General features: G+C 35.8%; 3 protein-coding genes across 4 annotated transcripts in view; 2 read left to right on the forward strand and 1 right to left on the reverse strand.

The window, feature by feature from the left end:
* Positions 1-783: 783 nt before the first annotated feature.
* LOC136822830 (uncharacterized) overlaps positions 784-23,332 on the forward strand; it is a 94,146-nt gene continuing 71,597 nt past the window's right edge. For both annotated transcript variants that reach the window (XM_067079141.1, XM_067079142.1), the window contains exons 1-2: positions 784-873; positions 16,632-16,737. The gene's annotated coding sequence lies outside the window, so the exon portion shown is untranslated. The remainder of the gene's footprint in view (positions 874-16,631; positions 16,738-23,332) is intronic.
* LOC136822893 (uncharacterized) lies at positions 11,374-13,668 on the forward strand. Its single transcript, XM_067079201.1, has one exon. It carries the CDS (start codon positions 11,374-11,376, stop codon positions 13,666-13,668), a length of 2,295 nt encoding a protein of 764 aa, XP_066935302.1.
* LOC136822885 (GTP-binding protein Di-Ras2-like) lies at positions 20,227-22,274 on the reverse strand. Its single transcript, XM_067079194.1, has one exon. The coding sequence runs from the start codon at positions 21,790-21,792 to the stop codon at positions 20,761-20,763; it is 1,032 nt and encodes a 343-aa protein (XP_066935295.1). The 5' UTR covers positions 21,793-22,274; the 3' UTR covers positions 20,227-20,760.

The following is a 23,332-nucleotide window of genomic DNA, read 5'->3' on the forward strand; positions in this document are numbered from 1 at the left end:
CACGGGGATTCACTTCGTTGGAGATGGAAGCACCAGGTAGGAATAATGAATAATGATAATGAAATTTTGCAATCAATTGTTTGCAACGCGACGGTAACAGAAACATCAAATTCCCCTCGCCTTCTTAGTCGCCCTCAATCAAATGAATGACCTTTGGTCGGTATTAAATACAAAGTTAAATCAAAAAAATGTAAAGTAGAGCTGCTAGTTCATTTGTTTTGAAATTGCTGCTTGATTGGTCAGTTTGAGCGCGGTTCCCACTGATGCAAGTTACCGACTTCACAGTACTCTGGATTGTGATTGACACCACCCCACCCGCCCGGATGGGCTGACCAAAGCCAATAATTTCATCAGAGAACCAAATCTCTAATACCAAAGGAGGGTGTAGAGAAAATCAATGGAAAAAGTAACTTCCAATGTGAAGATCTTCTTCGGTGGCCAGTTACTTTTTTCTGAAGCAGTTTTTTTTGTTGGAATCCAATTTTGTTTTTATGTGATTCTAAGAATCGAAGTGAGCAGTGCAAATCAATCTAAAACTACAGACCAAAACTTTTTTATGATAAACTAGAAAATAGGTTCTTGTAATTTTAATTTATTTAAAAAATAGCAAAAAAGAATAAAAAGTTATTTCTGTACAAACAGATATGTTGATTGGATATTGTAAAGCAATGAGATTGAATTAATTGAAAAAAGAAATCTAGTCTGTAAATTAAACACATCACGATTCGAAATCCGCCATTTTGAAAGGACTCGCGCGCGCGCGAAATTTGCTTATGAACAAAATGGAACTCTGTGGTGGGATAATCATATTCCAATCCTTGACTTGCCAAGACAAGCTCCCAAAGCTGCTACTCAAAAAGAAGCAAAATTTCTGTAAGAGTGTTTTAATTTCTTTATGTAGAATTGAGTGACTTTGACAAGTGAGTTAAAATCGATAAGCTTCATATAGCGTTCAAATTAAATCAGGTAGTATACAAAAGTTGATTTCAAAAGAATATAGCTAAGACAGGCAGCTGACGACATCTAAAGGGCCATTCCAGAAAATTTTTGTTACCCCCCCCCGGCGAGTGATTTTTTTTTTTTCTAGCCTCAGAAATAATTTTTCTTTTCCAGTGGTGGTCGGAAATTCCAATAAAAATCCATTTACTTTTGCAAAATGCATCGGAAATTCCACTCTTTTTTGCCTTTTTTAATTCAATCGCCTTGGAAATTCATACATTTTCTTCTTTCGCCTTGGAAATTTCGAATTTTGGCGAAAGCTTTTGCCCTCGGAAATCCTGTGTCGTCCACCCCCCTGTTACAGACAAATTCTGGAATGGCCCAAAATCTGGATGACTTTTGGACAAATGCTGAGTTGGTTTTTCTTATTCCCATATATCTACTGATCCTAAATGGAAACATTGGAGCTGTAAAAAAGGGCAAAAGGAACACAAATTCTATTAATAACAAAATTTTAGCTAATATAGATAAAGAGCTTGACCCTAACAGAACTCTCTAATGATTGACATTACAATAGATGAGTATGAAAGCTCAACTTGTCACACATGTCTAGATCTATGTCTTGACAACTGTATCTTTTGTAACCTTTGTAGAACTTGGCTACACCCAAAGTGTATCAAAATGACTCAAGCTCAATTTAAGAAGCAAGGAGCTTCTCCCATTCCTTACTACTGCCAAAAGTGTATATCAAATGCTTTACCTCTCACTCATATGACAAATTTCCAACTAACTAACCATCTGTGTACCACCACTAAAAAGTTAAAACTCTGTGTCAAATGCAGTAAATCTTCATTTAAAGACAGTATGGTGTATTGTATCTCAAACAAACATCATATTCATAAATCTTGCAGTAATTTCATTAAAAATGACCCAGTTAAAAGTATATGGTGTTGTAATCAATGCTATAATTTTCCTTTTTCTGATCTTTGTGTCGATGATTTAATAACCGAATCAGTAACATGTTTTAAAAATTCTAAGCGTAAACTTAAAATTGACATAACTGATAGATTGACAATATTCAATAAACAATTACCCTCTCTTTCGATACCTAATCCGTTGGGCAATGAGGAAAATGATGACGACTTAAACTTTAAATACTATAATATTAAAGATTTCCATAATTTATTAAGAATTTCTGACCATTCTCACTTGCTCTCAGCTTTTCACACAAATATTAGATCCTACAACAAGAACTTCAATGAACTCTCTGCACTAATAACCAATCTTCCAACTAGTCTTAATATTATAGGTCTGTCAGAAACATGGGATACACTGGACAGTCCTGCAAACCTTCAAGATCTTCAAGGTTATCACCAAGCAGAGAGGGTTGAAGGCTCTTCACAGAATGGTGGTGTTATAATGTACATCAAGAAAGATCTTTCCTTCTCAAGAAGAGATGACTTATCAGGTAATAAAACTCATTCTGAAATGCTTTTTGTTGAAATTGAAAACGAGGAGAAAAATATTTTGGCTGGATTAATATATCGACACCCCAGCACTAGAGTCCACGACTTTATAGATAGTTTCAAAAATACCTTATCAAAATTGATAAAGGAAAACAAAACAATAATACTCATGGGAGATTTTAACATAAATCTATTACGAGTAAATGATCATAAAGAGTCTGAAAGATTTTTAGACACCATGCTAGACAACTTTCTTCTGCCTTGCATCACTCAACCCACTAGATTTGATAGAAATATGAACTCTACTTTAATCGACAACATTTTTCTCAATACAATGACTGCTGAATGTATCAGTGGTAATCTGATGTCCTTAATTACTGATCATTTGCCAAATTTTATTCTCTTTCCCTACAAAAAGAACAAAAAAATCAATAACAACAGACCAAAAATAAGAGATTTCAAAAATTTCAAATTAGATGAATTCAGAAACAACCTAAATTCTGTTCAGTTCTTGGAAAAGATCAAATCTATGAACAACAGTGATCAAATGTACTCTTTTTTTCATAATGGTATGGATTTATTATTTGAAATGCATTGCCCACTAAAAACAATGTCCAAGAAAGAACTCAAGAACAAAATAAACCCTTGGATTGACAAGGAAATTTTGGATAAAATGAATGAAAAGGAATTATTACATTCAGAATTTTTACAGACTGGCGACTTAGAAATTTCACAAATGTATGAATCCCTTAGAAATAAAATCAATCATCTTATCCGTAGAAAAAAATTTATTTATCAGAAAGGTAGAATATCAAAATTAAAAACTAACATTAAAAAATTATGGAAGGAAATAAATATTATCACTGGTAGATCAAAAGGTAATAATATTCCATCCTCAATGTTTTATGACAACAAAAAACTCTCTTCCAGCAGAGAAATTTCAGAAAAATTCAATTCTCATTATTCAAAAGTTGCAGAGAATCTTATAAAGAAAATGAGACCACCTCAAGATCCACTCGCACATTTGAATTCTATTGACAAAACCTTTTACTTCAATTCTACGAATCAGTTTGAAGTAATGGATCTCATTAACCTATTAGATGAGAACAAATCTGTGGACATTTTATAACTTTCCGATTTCTATAATCAAACAAGTAAGTGACCTGATCTCTCCAGTTCTGAGTCATATCATCAATCATTCCGTAACTACGTCAAACTTTCCAGAAAAACTTAAACTTTCAAAAGTGGTTCCACTCTTCAAAAATGGTGCTAAAAATGAAATTAAGAACTACAGACCTATATCTGTACTTCCAATCTTTGACAAAATCTTTGAAAAGATTGTTCACAAACGATTAATGAAATTTTTCACTAATTTCAATATACTTGTCCCAAACCAATTTGGTTTTCAGAACTCAAGATCTACCGCTCATGCTGTACTCGACTTAACTTCTAAAGTCAGTTCTGCACTAAAAGACAATAAATTTTGTTGTGCAATTTTTCTAGACTTAGCAAAGGCCTTTGACACTGTTAAATCACTCCATCCTATTAAAAAAGCTTTTCAAAGTTGGTATTAGAGGTCCTATGCTAAATTGGTTTGAAAGTTATCTAAGTCACAGGCTTCAATGTGCCAGTGTACATGGTAAGTTATCTAGTCCAGTTCATATGAAATATGGAGTACCGCAAGGCTCTGTCTTAGGTCCTCTTCTGTTTCTTATTTACATTAATGATATCCCAAATGCTTCTAAAATCTTCTCATTTACACTTTTTGCTGACGATACATGTCTTTTAGCAGAACATGAGAATCTTAAAGACCTAGAAACTCTTGTAAACAATGAAATCAAAGAAATACAATCTTGGTTGAACAATAATAGGTTATCTCTGAATGTAAAAAAATCTTGTTATCTTTTATTTACAGGAAAAAATGATATAGTAGAGGATTTCAATATCATTATGGGAAATGATGCTCTCACCAAGCTTAATGTAGTCAAATATCTAGGAGTGATGATTGATGATAGACTTGAATGGAAAGAACAGGTAAATAATATCTTAACGAAAGTCAAACAAGGGTCAGGTATTATGAGAAAGGTAAGTTATCTTGTTCCCAACTCTGTCAATCGGTTTCTCTCTACTATAGCTTTATTCAATCTCATATTCAATATTCAATCACTTCCTGGGGATCTCCTTCAACCAAAGGGTTGTCAAAGATAAGTGAAGTAACAAATAAAAATAATCAACAAAATAAACAAATATAAACTACCAGATGATGAAATCTTTGCACCTTTAACTTTAAATCAGTTATATAAATTACAATGTTGCAAGTTAATATATAGTTACATTAAGCTTAAAAATCTTCCATCTACACTTAAATCTTTGTTCAATGAACCTGATCATAACCATGAAACCAGATTAGCAGGTAACGGAGGTATAGAAGTAATACACTTTGCCGATGCTGCCCATCCAATTATGTTTTACAGCCCTCAGTTTTGGAATGCCTATGGTGCCCAAATTAAAGATCTCAACCCGTTTAGTTCCTTTGTGTCGTCTTTAAAACGAAAAATTACTTCATAGTTCAAGTTATTTCTTAAACCATTTCTTAATATTTAGTAACATTCACTTGTATATATCCACCATTTTCGCGCCAATATCCCATGCCATTTGTAGCTAAAAATAGCTAATTTTAAATGTACATAATATTTTTAACGCTAGTTTATTATTACTACCTGGTGGCTTTGTGAACCTATAAAGGTTGTTTCACCAGGTAGGTTTTGTAAATTTTCTTAGGTAAAGTTCACAGGAAAGAAACTTCAATTTCAATTTCAATTTTTAAAAATTTTACTTGGCATCCGAAAAGTTATTTTATGATATATAAAACTTTTCACTTTTGCTTGTGACGTCATCATAAATCAATTTTAATATAAATTATTCTCGGGCACGTCCGGTAAAGATTTTTAAACACGCCGAGTAAATTTTTCTGACTCTCTAAACTATAAGGATTTCAAAATAAGTACTCAATATTTGTCCCTCAATTTTCACTTATTTCACTTTTTTTGATGTCATTTGCTGCCTGTCTAAATAGACCTTTTGAGTTTTGCTGCTAGTCAGGATGGCATGTTGAATCATTTAAAATTCCAGCATTTAACATTGACCCATTAATGGGAGGTCTGTACTTATACAGTGTGATTAGATTAGCCCTTTTTAGTACCATATTACGGGATTTGCCAAAAAAAGGGCGTTTCAGAAGAAGTTCTCTGTAAGGACATATTTTTTAAAGGTAAATTAATGCGTATTAATGCATGTCCAAATTTTCAATAATTTTTCACACTCATTATCACCCCTCGTAGTGTGATGAATTATACATCCAAAAGAAGCATTTTATGATGCTAAAATGAAAAAGGCTGTTTATACTTAAATTTGGAAATGCATTAATTTACCTCAGTGTAAAACATGGAATGGGGTGAAATGTTACACTTCACACCATCAATTGTTAACTTGTTACAGAGTATCCATTACTCTTATCAAGATATGAATGTCAAGAAAATTTAACAATGATATAATGATAAAACATTGTAAGATATCTCTGGAAGTAATGAATATTTTTCAATCAATGTAGCTCAAGAGTCAAAACTTCTAGAAACAGTTTTTTTACAGTTCAACTGGGCAAAAACAAGGATAATTGTGTAAGAATAATCTGAAAACCTTAAGTTAATGAAATGCAAATGGATTTATTTATGAACTGTCTCCTGTGGAGGGATGGACACTTTGGATACTTTATAACATGCAATGCACTTTGTAATAATTGACCCCTCCCCTCATTAATTTAAGAGAAAATCATTTTAAAGATTAGAAAGAGCAATTAATTTGGATCCCAATCAAAAATAGTGTGACATTTTGAAAAATGCCCCAAAACAACTTTTTGTCATAGCTGATGAAGTCTTAATCGATAAGTCTTGAAATTTTACAATGTTGTGGGACATTATGAATAAAATTTTTTCGTTAATTGAGCTAAAAATGTGGCTTCAACTCAAAATTTGTATCTTTTTTAGAAATGTAAGCCACACAAAATAGATAAGAGATCTTAGAATGGGACTTTCTTAACTTGACAGAGGAAAGGTTGAATTTTTCAGAAAATGTTAAATGTACATACTTTCTAGCTGTTAAATCAGGGGGGGTCAGTATACTAGAAGGCGGCATGTATGTGTACTACAAGGTATTTTTCAAAACTTGACACTGTAAAGTTATTGATTATAAAACCAAATTATAAAAATTATAAAAAGAAAATTTCATAAAAATTTATTAGAATATTTCATAGCTTTAGCCACCATATTTGTTTACATTTTGTTTACATTTTTCATAGCTTAGCTGACATTTTATTTTAGTATATTTGGCCAACTACTGAGGTCATGCTCTCAAACCATGTTGTTTTTTGTTGCCTTGACAACTTGGTGCATCAAGTGTATTTAATGCCTAAAGGCATTCAGCTTCTCACTTGACTCTTGACAGCCATGGAGTAAGGACCTCAGCTCCAGACTCGAGTCACTCAAGTCAATTCAAATAAACATAAAATCATTCATTCAACAACTGAAGACAAGTCATAGTCTCAGTTTGTTTTGTCTCTCACACTTACCTGTATGGCCACACCTTCACAGTTTTCATTCATGGCCTAACTGGTAAGTCAGCCATCTTGTTTTTGCTTTTCCTTTCACATTTAGGTTAAGGTTAAGTTAGACATAGACATTATATATTTATATACTCATAGCTCTTTTATTCAGATTTTCATATTGTATTCATGGTCTACTTGACCTCAGGCATTCTGACTTCTGGACCTAGCCATTTTCACTCATTTTTTCACTCATTTGGACTTTGTCGTTTTTGCTCATTTTCGACTTAGTCTCTCACAAATATTTAAAATTTGAAAATATATAATTTTTTCATTTTCAATTATCAATTACTCATGTACAAACTAGATATTTATTAGCATTCATTCATTGTATTTATTTAGTTTGACGGTATTGAAATATCAATTCAACAATTTCAATCGTTTGAACGTGACCATATGTGGTAAACCCCACAGTCAAACAGGAAGTCACACGACCGAGACACCTCAATCATCAATCATTTCAATTGAATGTCAAGACCTCGGAGATTCCCCCGGATTGATTATTCTGTATACAACGACGTTGGTAGAAAGACAGCTCCGCTATCTGAAGCCAACCCTCAACCACTGCAGCCTGATCAACCGACATCATCTGAAGTTGAAGACACAATCACAACTCAATTCCATAACCTGACATTAGACGAGATGTCGAAACCGTCAGAACTCATAATGGACACCAACGTCATCATTTCCGAAATTCAGGATGTCATTGACGAAAGTCCAGTCCACCCAGATTATGTGAGTAACTTCGATTCTGTAACTACAACTCTTGCTACCCTTCGTCTATCATTGAAGAAAAAGCAACAACTGATCCTTGCTGAAAATCTTGAACATCAGTTACTTCCTAAACTCACTCAAGCGCTTGACTCAATAAAACTTCATATCCAGAGAATGGCCGAATGCAAATCCAAAGCTCAGCTAGCTAAACTTGGTGATCAAAGCGCAGTCTACATGCAACGCTCCATGTGCTTTGCTATCGAGGACCTAATCTTCAAAATCAGAGAACTTCAAAAAGATTTTGATAAACCAATCCACGATCTCAGCGATGCTGAACTCATACAATTGAAATCAGACCTTCCAATGCAGATCGATCAAGTCAACAAGATTGCCAAGAAGTATGAATCAATCCTCCAACAACCTATCCACAAAGCTGAACTACTCCAGGACATCACAGACATTGGTCAGAGGTACGAGAATTTGTTGAAGTCTAAATCTGCTTATCAATCTTCCATTAACGATGCTATCGTCAATCAAGACGTGTATAAGAACAAACTCTTCAATCAATCGAAACTCAACATTCGTCTAGAGAAGTTTTCTGGGCACCAAGATTCAACAGACTTTTACACATTTAAAAGCAACTTCTTGAAACTTCATGAGCGAGGAACTCCGAAACATCTGCTACCTGATCTGCTCATCAACAACTACCTCAAAGATCCTGCACTCAGCCTCGTCAAAAGCATTAAAGATATCGACACCATTTGGGATCGACTCAAATTCTCATATGGGGACGTGAAGATGATGTTGACCAAAAAGCTGAACCAATTATCAAGCATGGACAGCCTCTCCAACCTCAAGGATCTTGAAGCTATCTCCTTATCACTCAGCAAGCTCGTCGTAACGATGAAAGAGTCAATCACACTAGCCGAGCAACACAAAATTGAACACAATTTGTACTTCAGCGATGGGTTGGTGAGAATTTACAACTTGTTGGATGAATCACGACTGTCAAGATGGTTGCGAGCCATTGCTGACGAGGACAACCCAAAACAACAATGGGCAAGACTTGTCGCATTCCTCGAAGCTGAACAGAAACTCCAACAACAGTGGATCAACATCCTAGAAGCTTCAAAACCTCAAAAGCCTTCAACCAAAAATCCACCCAAGAAGGACCCACGACAAAAAGGTGGACATCATACTGGTCCGTCTGGCACACCAAAATGTCACATTTGTGAAGAACCCGATGGTCAAAGCGGTCATCTAGCAACCAATGGTCCGTCAAATACCAAGATCATCCAATATCATTCATGCTACAGGTTTGCCGAATTCAGCCCAGCTAATCGACTTGCCATCCTCAATACCATAGGATACTGCGTCCAATGCTTATATCCAGGCGCAAACACCAACACTGGAAATCACAAGGAAGGCAAATGTCAACGAAGCTTTGTTTGCCCTCATCCATCCCATCAGCAGTCAACCATTCGCAAGCACGTATTAGTTTGCGAAGAGCATAAAGACTCCAACGCCAACAAAGATCTACTCACCAATTACAAGGAGCGTTACATGAAGAATCCAAAGCTTCCAACCTTCGCCAAGAATATCAGTCTGTCGTTCCATACTTCAACTCCAAAGACCAACAACTCATCTGACGATGAAGGTATCTACTTATTACAAACTGTCATCATCAACAACAAACACTTTACAATCTTCTTTGACAATGGGTGCAGCGATTTCCTGATCAAACACTCTGCAATCAAGGACCTTGGAACATCAGCTATCAAAGAATCATCCATTGCCACTCAGATTGGTGGTGTAGGTAACACAACAACCTGCACATCTCTTGGATCATACATCGTCAAGATTCCAATGGCAAACGGACAAGATGCTATGCTATCTGATGGTACATGCCTGCAACAGCTCACTGCAACTTTTCCTGAATATCCGCTCCATGAGGTCAACCAAGCCATCAGAGAGAGCTACCCTGGCAACCCATCAACACTCCCGAAGACATCAGCAACAGTGGGTGGTGACGTACATTTCATGATTGGGGTCAAATATTTGAGATACAGCCCCAAACTTGTATTTCAAATGCCATCAGGATTATCAATCTACAAATCAGTGTTCCGCAATCCAGATGGTGGCAAAGGTGTAATTGGTGGTCCACATCCCATCTTCACTGCAATCCATCGACAGTTCTTCAATCAATCAACCTTCAACAGCTTCTGCAGTCAGCAATTCAAGCTCTACCAGAATGGACTCCAAGTCAATCCAGATGTTTCCAAACTCTCATTTCCATCCCAGAATCTCAAACGCTTCGAATCAACTGAATCAACTGGGACAGAAATCACCTATCGATGTGTAATGTGCAGAAACTGCAAAGATTGCAAAAACTCCATTCATCAAAGGGAAGTTAGCATCAAAGAGGAGGTTGAGCAAGACGTCATTAACTCATCCATTGACATTGACACCAACCAAAACATTATCACAGCTCGTCTTCCATTTGTCGACAAAGTATCAAAATTAGCACCAAACAAGAATATTGCTCTGAAAATTTACTACCAACAGCTCAAGAAGTTGGGAGCTAATCCAAAAGACAAAGACGACATCATCAAATCAGAAGCCAAATTGCAAGAGATGGGTTACGTCGACTTCGTTGAAAATCTCACTGCTGACCAACAAACCATGTTAGCTGACTCACCAACGCACAACTTCATCCCATGGCGTGCTGTATGGAAAACCACATCACTAAGTACACCATGTCGAGTCGTATATGACGCATCACACCCAACCAGCTCAGGTTATAGTCTGAATGATTTGTTGGCAAAAGGACAGAACAACCTCAACAAGCTCCAAGAAGTTCTTATCAGATGGTCCATACATCAAGTTAGCATACACACGGATATACGAAAAATGCATAACACGATCAGACTCAAATGCAAAGACTGGTGTTACCAGCGTTATATCTGGCAGAATAACCTCGACCCATCAAAGATTCCAAAGGAAAAGGTAATCAAGACACTCATTTACGGGATACGATCAAGTGGAAACCAAGCAGAATGTGGTCTCCGTGCAATCGCAAACCTATTTGGAGATGAATATCCAGAAGTGAAGCAAATCATCAATGAAGATGTATACGTTGACGATTGCATCACAGGCGAGAAAGACATCGACGCAGCTTTCAACAGAGCTGATCAGTTAGAAGTTGTCATCAATCATGGAGGATTCAACCTCAAAGGTGTGACATTCTCTGGCATTGATCCATCACCAGACCTCACAGACGATGGTGTTAGCATTTCAGTTGGTGGTATGAAGTGGTATCCCAAAGCCGATCGACTCTCACTCTGCATCTCAGATTTGAATTTCGCAAAGAAGCAAAGAGGCAAGAAACCAACCAATGCATCAAACATCATTCCAACAAATCTCACTCGAAGGCACTGCGCTTCCAAAGTTGCAGAAATCTTTGACATTACAGGGATGATGACACCAATAGTTGCTGCTATGAAGCTCGACTTACACGATCTTTCAACAAGACAACTAGATTGGGACGACACAATTCCAACTGAACTTTGACCCATCTGGATCAAACACTTCGAAACCATGACTCAACTTGGAGAAATTCAATTCCGTCGTGCAGTCATCCCAGAAGACGCCATCAGTACTAACATCCAAACGCTCGACTTTGGAGATGCCAGCCAATCATTGGTATGTGTTTGCATTTATGCTAGATACACTCGACGAAATGGTCAATTCTCATCTCAACTTGTCTTCGCTCGATCTCGTACTGTACCAAATGGATTGTCACTCCCTCGAGCTGAACTCATGGCATCCCTCATCAACACACATACCGGTGAAGTTGTCAAACGCTCATTTGGTCAATATCACAAATCCAACATCAAATTCACTGACAGTCAGATTGCGCTTCACTGGATTACAAACGATGAGAAACCCCTAAAGCTTTGGGCTCGTAATCGTGTCATAGACATCAACAGATTCTCCAATAGAAATCAATGGTTCTACATCAACACTGCTGACATGATGGCAGACATTGGCACTCGACGTGGAGCAACACTTGAAGATGTACAACCAGATTCACCATGGTTCAATGGACATCAATGGATGCACTTACCAATTTCAGACTTTCCAATAAAATCAGCACAAGATCTACGTCTTTCAGCATCTGACACAAACGAAGTGGAGAAAGAACGTATGGTACCCATCAAATATGTGTCAACCCATCACACTATGAATCTTGTGCAACAAAGATACAAATTCAGCCAATACCTCGTCGATCCAAACCGTCATCGATTCTCAACTGTTATCAGAATCTTTGCCTATGTTCGAAGATACTCAAAGACACTCTTCAATCGCTCCAAAGACAAATCATCATCAAAGTCTTCAAATCAACAACTCCAAAATATCAAAGTGGATGTATCTTTGGTTCCCATGCTCACAAACACAGAAATTGAAGAAGCCGAACAATACTTCTTCAAGAAATCATCATCAGAGCTACTGAAGTTCCTTCCTAAATCAAAATACGAACGTATCACCAAGGATGTCCAAGGCATATTGACATACACTGGTCGGATTCTGCCAGATCAGGAAGTGTTAATTGTTGGCAGATTCACTGGCGTTATGAAAGACCTATCATCAGATACATTCTGCGTACCTGTGATGGACAGATATTCACCTGTTGCATACAGCATCGCCCTTGAAACTCACTGGCATCATCCAACTGTGCAACATTCAGGGATAGAAACAACACTTCGCTACACGCTTAAGAAGTGCCACATCATTGAAGGACGTGCACTTATGAAACAGATCAAGAAAGCTTGTCAACGCTGTCGTTTTCTTGAAAAAAGGACGATTGAGATGTCAATGGGACCCATTTCAAGATGCAACATGACAATTGCTCCTGCATTTTATCACACTCGATTGGATCTTTCCGGACCATACCAATGTTATGCACCGCAACACAAGAGAACCACTGTGAAAATCTGGCTGATCGTGTTCTGTTGTTGTTCCACAACAGCAACAAAGATTTACACCATGGATGACTACACCACCACATCATTCATCCAAGCCATCACAAGATTCTCTGCAAACCATGGATTTCCAAATCAACTCCTCTGTGACGAAGGCAGCCAATTGGTGAAAGGCTGTAAGGAAATGAACATCAACATCTCAGACCTACAACAAAGGATCCAACGAAACACCAAAGTCAATTTCAATGTGTGTCCAGTCCAAGGACATAACATGCATGGCAAAGTAGAGAGAAAGATAAAGGAGATCAATTCATCTATCTCAAAGAGTCTCAATAATCAACGGTTAGCAATCCTACAATGGGAAACTCTTGTTGCATCAATCGCCAATCAGATCAACAATCTACCGTTAGCCATCGGTGATGTTATTGGCGATTTTGAGGTCCTCGATTTGATCACGCCAAACCGACTTCTCCTTGGCAGAAACAACGATAGAAGCATCGACGGCTTGATCACATGTGATTCTCCCACCAAGATCATCAAAGAAAACGAAAAGTGCTTCAACGCCTGGTTCGAAACATGGCTTCTCGTACATGTTCCCAAACTCATGAAGCAACAGAAGTGGTTCCACGATGATTCGTTATCCGAAGGTGACATCGTCATATTCACCAAAGTCGATTCAGTGATTCAAAATCGATACACATACGGGATCATCAGCGCACTTGAGTACGGAAATGATTCATTGCCACGAAGGGCAAAAGTTCAATATCGTAATGCCAACGAGGCAGTTTGTCGTGAAACGTATCGATCAGTTCGTGGTCTTGTGAAAATATGTGGTATTGATGAAAATGACTTGATTGCCGAGCTTGGTGCTCTCGCAAAGGACATTGACTTAAAGTCAAATGCCAAATGATTAATAAAATTTCAACTCAATTTTCTTTGTGGGGAGTGTAAAGTTATTGATTATAAAACCAAATTATAAAAATTATAAAAAGAAAATTTCATAAAAATTTATTAGAATATTTCATAGCTTTAGCCACCATATTTGTTTACATTTTGTTTACATTTTTCATAGCTTAGCTACCATTTTATTTTAGTATATTTGGCCAACTACTGAGGTCATGCTCTCAAACCATGTTGTTTTTTGTTGCCTTGACAACTTGGTGCATCAAGTGTATTTAAGGCCTAAAGGCATTCAGCTTCTCACTTGACTCTTGACAGCCATGGAGTAAGGACCTCAGCTCCAGACTCGAGTCACTCAAGTCAATTCAACTGGGCAAAAACAAGGATAATTGTGTAAGAATAATCTGAAAACCTTAAGTTAATGAAATGCAAATGGATTTATTTATGAACTGTCTCCTGTGGAGGGATGGACACTTTGGATACTTTATAACATGGAATGCACTTTGTAATAATTGACCCCTCCCCTCATTAATTTAAGAGAAAATGATTTTAAAGATAAGAAAGAGCAATTAATTTGGATCCCAATCAAAAATAGTGTGACATTTTGAAAAATGCCCCAAAACAACTTTTTGTCATAGCTGATGAAGTCTTAATCGATAAGTCTTGAAATTTTACAATGTTGTGGGACATTATGAATAAAATTTTTTCGTTAATTGAGCTAAAAATGTGGCTTCAACTCAAAATTTGTATCTTTTTTAGAAATGTAAGCCACACAAAATAGATAAGAGATCTTAGAATGGGACTTTCTTAACTTGACAGAGGAAAGGTTGAATTTTTCAGAAAATGTTAAATGTACATACTTTCTAGCTGTTAAATCAGGGGGGGTCAGTATACTAGAAGGCGGCATGTATGTGTACTACAAGGTATTTTTCAAAACTTGACACCCACCCACCCCTGAAGTACACCATACTACATGGAATAATCCCAAAACCACCCCATACCCACACCCCTGTCTCAGTGCCCCGGTGGCCTGATTTCAGTACATGATTTTTTTCAGTACATGGTTCCAGTACATGATTTTTTCCTATGTCACTGCAGTAATCAAATTTTTATTGCACTCATTTGTGAATTGAGATATAAATTGAATAAAGACAGCGACAATAAAAAACAGTTCTTGAATTCCCAAGCCATTTAGGATGATTACAAATGAGTGCAATAAAAATTTGATTACTGCAGTGACGTAGGAAAAAATCATGTACTGAAACCATGTACTGAAAAAAATCATGTACTGAAATCAGGCCACCGGGGCACTGAGACAGGGGTGTATACCCCCTATTTACTACCGGGTAGTACCTGGAAAAAAACCAAAACCACCCCATACCCCCCCCCCCATTTACTACTGGGTACTACCTGGAAAAAATCGGAAAATCGGGTAAACATTTTTACAAAAATCAGGAAATTGGGGAAACTTTTTTTCGGAAACTCTGGAAATCGGGAAAACGTTTTTCCAAAAATTGGAAAAACAGGAGAATTTTTCTCAAAAATCCAAAATGCGTGAGAAATCAAACTTTTCAAAAATTGCGTGAGACCATGTGGAAATGCGTGAGTCTCACACCCCATGCGTGAGAGTTGGCACCTCTGATGTTTGAATGTTCGAATTTGAATGTTCGAATGTTTACATTGATTCGATAAACCTTCATTTCAGTGGGATCTGGTAGGATTTCAATTCATTCCAAGAAGTTTGGAAGAATGATCTTGGACAAACTTGGCTTGATCAATTTATAATAGAACAACTTTACATTTCTATTTTAGCAGATAATTTCTGAACCTTTTTGTTTCCATACTGTTAACATCGATTTTGGACCCAACACCCCTATTTTGGTACACAGGTAGTAAAAACCAAAATCGATTTTGGACACAAAACCCCAACTATAGTACACAGGTAGTACATGACAAATTTTTTTCTCAAATACCCACCCACCCCAGGATACATGCCACCTTCTGGTACACTGACCCCCCCTGGTTAAATGTAGTTTTTGTGGCTTACTTTTCGATAATTTTTAATGTGACTTTATAAGCCACAAAATTGTACTTACAACAAAATTTTTGTAATTTTTTACACCTACAGGTGTTATACTTTAATGATTGAGTGCCAAAAACTTAAAAAATGTGAGACATAAAATTTCACCTATATTTCACCTATTCACCTATATATCCCTTGTGTAAGCCACATTTTTGCCCACTTAACAAACTGTAAGCCACAAATCAGTGCAGCTAGTGAAAAATTTAGCCCTTTGCTGTCAATGCTGAAAAAAAAATATATATTTCTGACTGTTTCCATTATTGAGAACTCAGCCTTCAAAATTTCTTGGTAGGGTCAGCCACATGACCAGTAAGCCACATTTTTTGCCCACGCTTCATTTGCTTATAACTCCCCTTTAAGTAAGCCACAAATATTCGTCCTTTATGCAATGGATAGCTAATTTCCTTAGCTTAACCACCAAAGCAATCCTAAGTGTAAGCCACATATTTTTCTCAAGTTATGGTCAATTTAGTGGCTGACAGTAAAAATGTCTCAAAACAGGGGTTTATTTTTGATTGGGATCTTTGCTGAAATGAAGTGACACTTTGTAAAAATATGTCATGATGAGTATATTAATATTTTCACTTAAGGCGCTGTGGTATAGTGGCCATTGACCTTAGTTGCTGCACAGGCCACTGAGGTTCGATTCCCACTTGCAGCGGTTCACTTGGCAAGTGAATGAACCTTTGCCCGGGTCAATCCATGCCATGCGAGGGGAATTGGGTAGTCAGTTCAAGGTGCTGACGGGGTACTAATTGAAAGCGTCTATAGTTGCGAAAACGGGCCTCAAAGCCTCCTGTGACTCAACCAAATAGAAATAGAAACACTTATACACTATATGATGTAGGTAAACTTTAGATGCTCATACTAAAGTATCTTTTTCTTTCCAGGCAATTCTGTTGGATTTTTGGACCTGAGAAATGATTTTCTTTGAACATGGATGACAGAGACTTTGATCGAAATGATACTTTATGTAATGCAGTGATCAAACGCCAGGTATGTTGAAATATGATTTTCATCCTTAAAATTATGATATAATAAGTTTCTTTTCGGTGTGGTTTTTGATCCTTTAAACTAAAGATCTCAAATCCAGGGAAAGGCCCTTGATTTCATAACAAAAGCATGTTCTGATCAAACTTTGGCTTACAGCATCGGACTTCTACAAGTGCATTCAATTACCAGTTTCCAACCCTAATACAGGTAGTTCTTTTAAAAAATGAAACTATAGCTGCCAATAAGTACTCCAAAGTAATTTTCAAAGTAAAAACGAAGAAAGCTGGGAAAATTTTCGCTAAGCAAATAATAATTCGAATTAACTTATATTTATTCTTGTTAACGCATGTTTTTATTTTCCCTTAAAATATACCCTTGCATTGCTCACTTTAAAAATACACATAGCCCTGCATTTTCATTATTTAATCTACAAATTATCTGGAAAGTTCTTGTAAAGCACTAATTTTAACGATGCCAAAAGTGCTCAAAATTAAATAGTCATGTTTCTTGGATAGGACTAATACCGATGCTAATATTTTCAGGTGTGGTTGTTCATCACATGTTGCCTCAAAGTTTAGGACAACCTTACAGTGCATTTTCATTGTTTAAATTGCAAGTTATCTGGAACATTTAAAAAACACCCCTCAATCTAATTTTATTGATGCCAAAAGTATACAGAAAAATTTTGAATTGAAGAATGAAGATTTTTTAATTGGGTGTTTTTCAGAAGTCCACTCTTTCTTTACTATATAAGCAGGTATGAGCAATCTTGAGACCTTGTAAACATTACAGTGATCTCAAACACTCAAAATTATCTGGTTATTTTTCTTGGCTAGCACCAATGCAGTTATTTTCATAAGGTGTGGTTAGTTGTGCACCACGTGTCTTCAGATACTTTAGTTCATTAATAAGAAATTTTTATTAATTTGATCTGGTTACGATATCAAAAGAAAGGTAATAATTTTCACGGTTTTCCAATCATTTCGAAATGAACTGAGGGATTTGAACTCGTACATTTTCTAATTGAAATATTTATGAAGTGTCCGACGTGGAGCGCTATTTTAGATTATTCTCTTTAAAAATATCTTTCCAACGAGGTATAAATTTTAATACAAAAAATAGCCAGCATAAATGTTCGACAATTCAACTGAAATCTCTTATGTTGCATTAATTAACTTATCTTAATACCACAAATCAAAATATTTTGTTCCAACCTCGAAAGATTTTCCAACCCTGAAAACAAGTCCACACTTTGTATGCATGTATGTGGTTATGATAAGGAGAAATGAAGATGTTTTTGTGATCAAATCTATAAAATTATTTATCATACTGGGTGTGGAGATTTTTGAGGTTCAATTATCAAAGTAATTTAATAGGTTATTGAGGTTAGTGATTGAGTTTGAGTTTGTATAAATGCATAAAATAATGAGGAATTTCATTTTTAAAACAACGTTATAAAGTGGTGAATGACACTTAATAAACCAATTTGGAATTTCTCAAATATTAGATGAAAAAGAAACCTCAAAAGAAATTGCCCTTTGGAAAGGAAAACGATCTAGAACTAGATGGATTGCCAGTATTATGATTTTCCTATTTGGAGTTCAAAGCTAATCAGTTGAATGACGATGCTTTATTATTACAAGGAGAGTTTTGGATTAACTTTCTTGTAAGCCACATTCTAATATAGCGTCACCAATGCCTTATTTGCTGCCAGTGAGTTTATCAGTAGAATATCCCTTAGACATTGATGAAACAAGGAATTTGAGATTTGTATTTTTGCGAACAGGTGAATTTCGACGAAGTTATACAAACAAAGAGTTGGTATGGACGTATAAATATAGGCTCTGGTCTACCTATCGTATTCGCGTATGTAGATTTTCATATAGGCTGATGGAAAGTCAATAAATACAATGTGATTCAATTCTTAACTGCTGTTACCACATTTTGGATGTTTTAATCTCTTGGTTCTATGTTATCCATTTGTCCAAGGATCTGGAAAGGCTTGGTGAACTGGCGGTGAGTGAAGTCAGAGGTGAAAAGAAGAAGAAGAAGGAAAAGGAGGATGAGAAGGAGAATAACGAAGACAAAAAATCAAAGGAGCTTTTAGCATGAAAAGGTTTTCTAAATATTGATATAAGGTCACTTTGTTGTAGTTATGGAATGATGCGATATGCTGTATCGACAGGTTTAGCAATGGCTACTTTATACGCAGTCAACATTTTAGTATTTCTGCTGGCTCCCAAATATTTTGTTCTTCCTATGGCACTTTTTGGATTCTTTTTGGTGTATGTGTTGTTGTATAGAAGGAAACATTCACTTGTTGTGAAAAAGAATTTGAATTACCAGTAAAAAAGGGGTTTCTTGTATTTTAATTTACCACCAAGGCTTGTAAATGAGGATGCTTTGTAATTTGTTTTTTTTGGCTTTTATAGCCATTAAAATAAGACGAGATAGCAGATTGTTTCAAGATTTTTATAAATCTGTTTTTTTTCTTCATAAGATAAGTTCAAATCTTCCTTTATTTCTGGAAGCATTCGATTTAAAATGCCCTTTCAAATCACTTGGTCTGGAGTTATGGCCTTAAAATCAATATGATCCATTTTGGACGTATGTTTACACGACACAGGTTAGAAAAGGTTAGAAAAAGATCACGTAAAATTTACACCACTTTCAAATTCACATAGGAAAGAGAATGTTTATGTTACATTGTCCAAGAACTTGTCATTTCCAGAATGTCAAAAAAGATTGGACAAAAATAGTAGTAGTGGATGTTATTGTAGAAATCAAACACACAAACAGTCAAATCTTTTATTGTAACATGATCAGAATGCAGTCTCTATGAGACCCTGATCTCGCCGTCACGCTAAAATAAAATTCTTATTTCGCAAACATGCCGAAAATATTCTTTCATCACGCCATCACACCCAAAATTATCTGGTGCTATCTGGTGCCTAATAAACAGCCTCACCCAATTAATTATTTTTTTCGATGTTTTCTCCAAATCAAAGTAAGTACCTCCCATTCAGATTTATTATTTTGTTCTGGAAATATTTTAAATTGTAAATTTTGCTGTAAATCACCTGACTTTGACTATATTTGACTTTTTTTTTGGGGGGGAGGGGTACTGTTATAAGGATAAAACCCTTCCTCCCAGTTTGTTAAAGTTTGAAAGATTTTCAACCTTAAGTACCTTCTGAAATGAAAAAGTTTTACTTTTAACTGTTGTAACTTATTCAGCCTTAATCCCTCTTCAGTATACGCTTGTACAAAACAGGGAGTATGTACCATCCCTCCCATTCAGATTTCATTTAAGCTAGAAAAACTGGCCAAAAGATTTGAGAAAGTTCTATATGGTTTTATCCCCATTGGAAATATATTTTTTCTATAATATATTTTTTTCATTCATGAAGGATTTCGATAGAAGTTTTCACCCCCACTGAGGGGACGGACACATGGGTGTACTAAAAAGAACATATAAGTTTAAAATTCATTTTATAGGTTTGTTTTCGTCTTTACCAATTACCGTCACATCTTTATATTTACAAAAAAATAGTATTAGTCAAAATATACAATCTATCCTCTTCTACTTATTGTATACGCAATCTTTTTATTTACATCAAAATCTCTTCATATATAATTCCTCATTTGAAAGGGTCTTATTTTTGTCCACGAGACTCTATTCAATAAAACGGATAAATAAAATAAATAATACTAATCTAGGTACAACCTTATATGGCTCAATTTGTTGCCATGATGACCATCATAATGCAATACTACCTCAAAGAGATGCAGGCGTTTCATTTTTATAAGCATCATATCTAAAAAATCTTAAAAGTTTGAGAATGTAAAGGGGCTATCGTTTCAACCGCAAGTATGTATCTAACTTAGTGTAATTAATATTTTTGATAAGTATTCTCAATCGGATGCTTTTAATAAACAATGTTTCAATAATTCCATTTAGGACTAAATTTGTAAATGCTTATAATAAAAAATGGCTTAAAGCAGCAGTAATTTCAGCATTTTTTCCTACACAGAAGTCTGTTTATTTCGGGTCATTGATAATGATCGTATAGATTCCACTGTCCCTGACCTGACAAGATGTGTACTGTTATTATTTTGTTCATGTTTGTTGACAAAGATTCTTTGCATACTTCCAAATGTCTTACGTAAGATCTCCTTAGCTGAAGATTCACGTCGTGTCGGCGACGACCCGTCTTTACGTCCAAAAGTCGGGGACGTGTTAGGGCTGGATTCCATACCACTGTCGCTGTCGGTTATATGCGAGGTGGCGGACGAGGAACGGACTAACTGTCCGTGCTCCGGTGTCTGTAAATTTTTGCTCATCGGCTCAACCTCTGTATCACTGAAATAATTGCTGTCATTATTGTTAATACTTTCCAAGTTCTTTTGTTTACGTAATTGCTTCTTTTTTGAACGCCGACGGAAGCTCATACGAGAGAACGCACTTTTTTCAGTAGTGATAACAACGTCCGGTGTCTCTGGTATAAACAGTTGTAATAGTTCAGTGAAAATGTCTTTAATTCCATTACCTGTGAATGCACTGACCTCAAAAAACATCGAAGATACATTACCAGTATTTAAATCATCGACTAAATCCAACCCCTCTTGTTTAGAAACCTCTCTCCTATCATCCAAATCAGTCTTATTAGCAATTAACATTATTTTAACATCCTCAGAAGTGTCTTTCAAACTGATTATTTCCTCTGCTGTTCGCTTCGCCTCTTGGAATGAATTTCGATTATCGATTGAATATAATAGTAGAAAAGCATTACCTTTGGTGATTGCTAATCTTTTCATAGCTGGAAAGTCATTGCCACCACATGTATCAACAAAAAGACATACACAGATATTGCCTTTGTGGGCTATCGTATGTGTAATATGGTCCTCAATCGTAGGCCGATATCTGTGCGTGAATGTATCACTGATAAATCGATTTAACACTGACGTTTTGCCTGTTTTCGCACCTCCCAGTAACGTGAAACGGTATTCGAATATGTATCCACTCTTGCGAACGTTCTTGTTAGAGTTACGTCCCATGTTTTTGTGAAAACGTTTGTTTTTTGAAGATTTCTTAAATCAGTTTTGCTATTTAAGCGATATAGATTTATCCTTGTGTAATCAAATTCTTTTATCAAAAATCTTCGAAGTTTGACGTTTTTGGTATGCTTGCTGTCAGTGAGTTTCTATAGCGTCAAAAATTGCTCCAAAATATCAATTATAAAATTGTCTTTAACTTGATAGCAGATGAAATCCTGTTTCGAATAAGAATGATATCTCAGCCAGCTCTTTTTTTAATTACAAGCTCTTTGCCACCCTTTCTCTTAACCAGGACAGTGTAAATTCCAATGACGATATCTCTCTCAGTATCACAGTGTATAAATCTTTTTCTTCAATTTATTTTTCCTCAGTTTAAACTGATGCAGTGAACTGTTAAATACGAACTAAACAGTGATTCGTTCGTGATTCTTTCTATCTATCTTTAAACAGTATTGTAATAATAATAATATGCTTCTTCTTGAACAAAAAAACCACATCGACTTTTATAGTTATCTTTAATCCTATAATGTTTATCTACATTGATGACATCAAATCAAACTCGATGGAGGAGTGACACTAAGTGTCAACACTTAGCCACAAACTAACTTATTAAGTTGACGCTCCCCCACGGTTGATAGGGTTGCATAATATGATAAAACATTGATCCCTTATAAAGACCCGAACTATGATATATGTGGATTCGGAGATTTTAATTTTTTTTTCAGAACCACTTTCAATGGCATGTGAAATAATCAACAATAATGAATTAAAAAGATTGGAATCAAAATTTTAATGTTATTACATGTTTTTTTTTATTAGAAAAGACTTTATACGATAAGTAGATAAGAAAAATGGGGTCCACGTGGTCCCAAGCTGTCCCGAGATGTGACCTGAGAATATTCATGATGAAATCAGCAAAAATTAAGAATATGCTTAGAATAATACCATCATGTAGAATGCCAATTTTTGCCAATTATCCTCCAGCAATGCTAAAAAGGCTTTCAAAAAAATGTCAAATCTTTGCTCGAGGTATGTAATACATGCTAGATTTAGGCTAAGTTGGAATAAAAAGAATATACCGTAAGAATACTTTAGGATGATTCTAGTTGAGAATCCATGATGAATCAAGAAAACATCATCAAAAAGCGTGTAAAGATAGATCAAGGACACTTGTATAGCGTAGCTATAGCTTCGCTATACAAGTGTCCTTGGATAGATGGAAAATTGAAAAGAAGTATTTTAAAAATGAAAAAAATGCTAGATATCAACATGAACTGGCTTTAATGAATGCATGTTTTTTTTATAAGCAAGTGTCTACCCCTATATCAGGCTCGCATTATGCTTACCATTATGCATACCATCAAACAATAGAGTCGTTGTTTAGGTACCCAAAACTGAGCCTAAAGAAAAAACATGGTTTTATATAACTATTTCTTACTTTTCAAAATATATCAAATTTGGTGTTCGATTAACATGGGCTTGCTAATCCAGCCACTTTTCAAGGCACCTGTTAATTGATTGATAATCCTTTTCTTTTGTC

The sequence above is a fragment of the Clytia hemisphaerica genome, unplaced genomic scaffold (genome assembly GCF_902728285.1).
Source record: "Clytia hemisphaerica strain Z4C2 unplaced genomic scaffold, Clytia hemisphaerica genome assembly, whole genome shotgun sequence".
NCBI lineage: Eukaryota > Metazoa > Cnidaria > Hydrozoa > Leptothecata > Clytiidae > Clytia > Clytia hemisphaerica.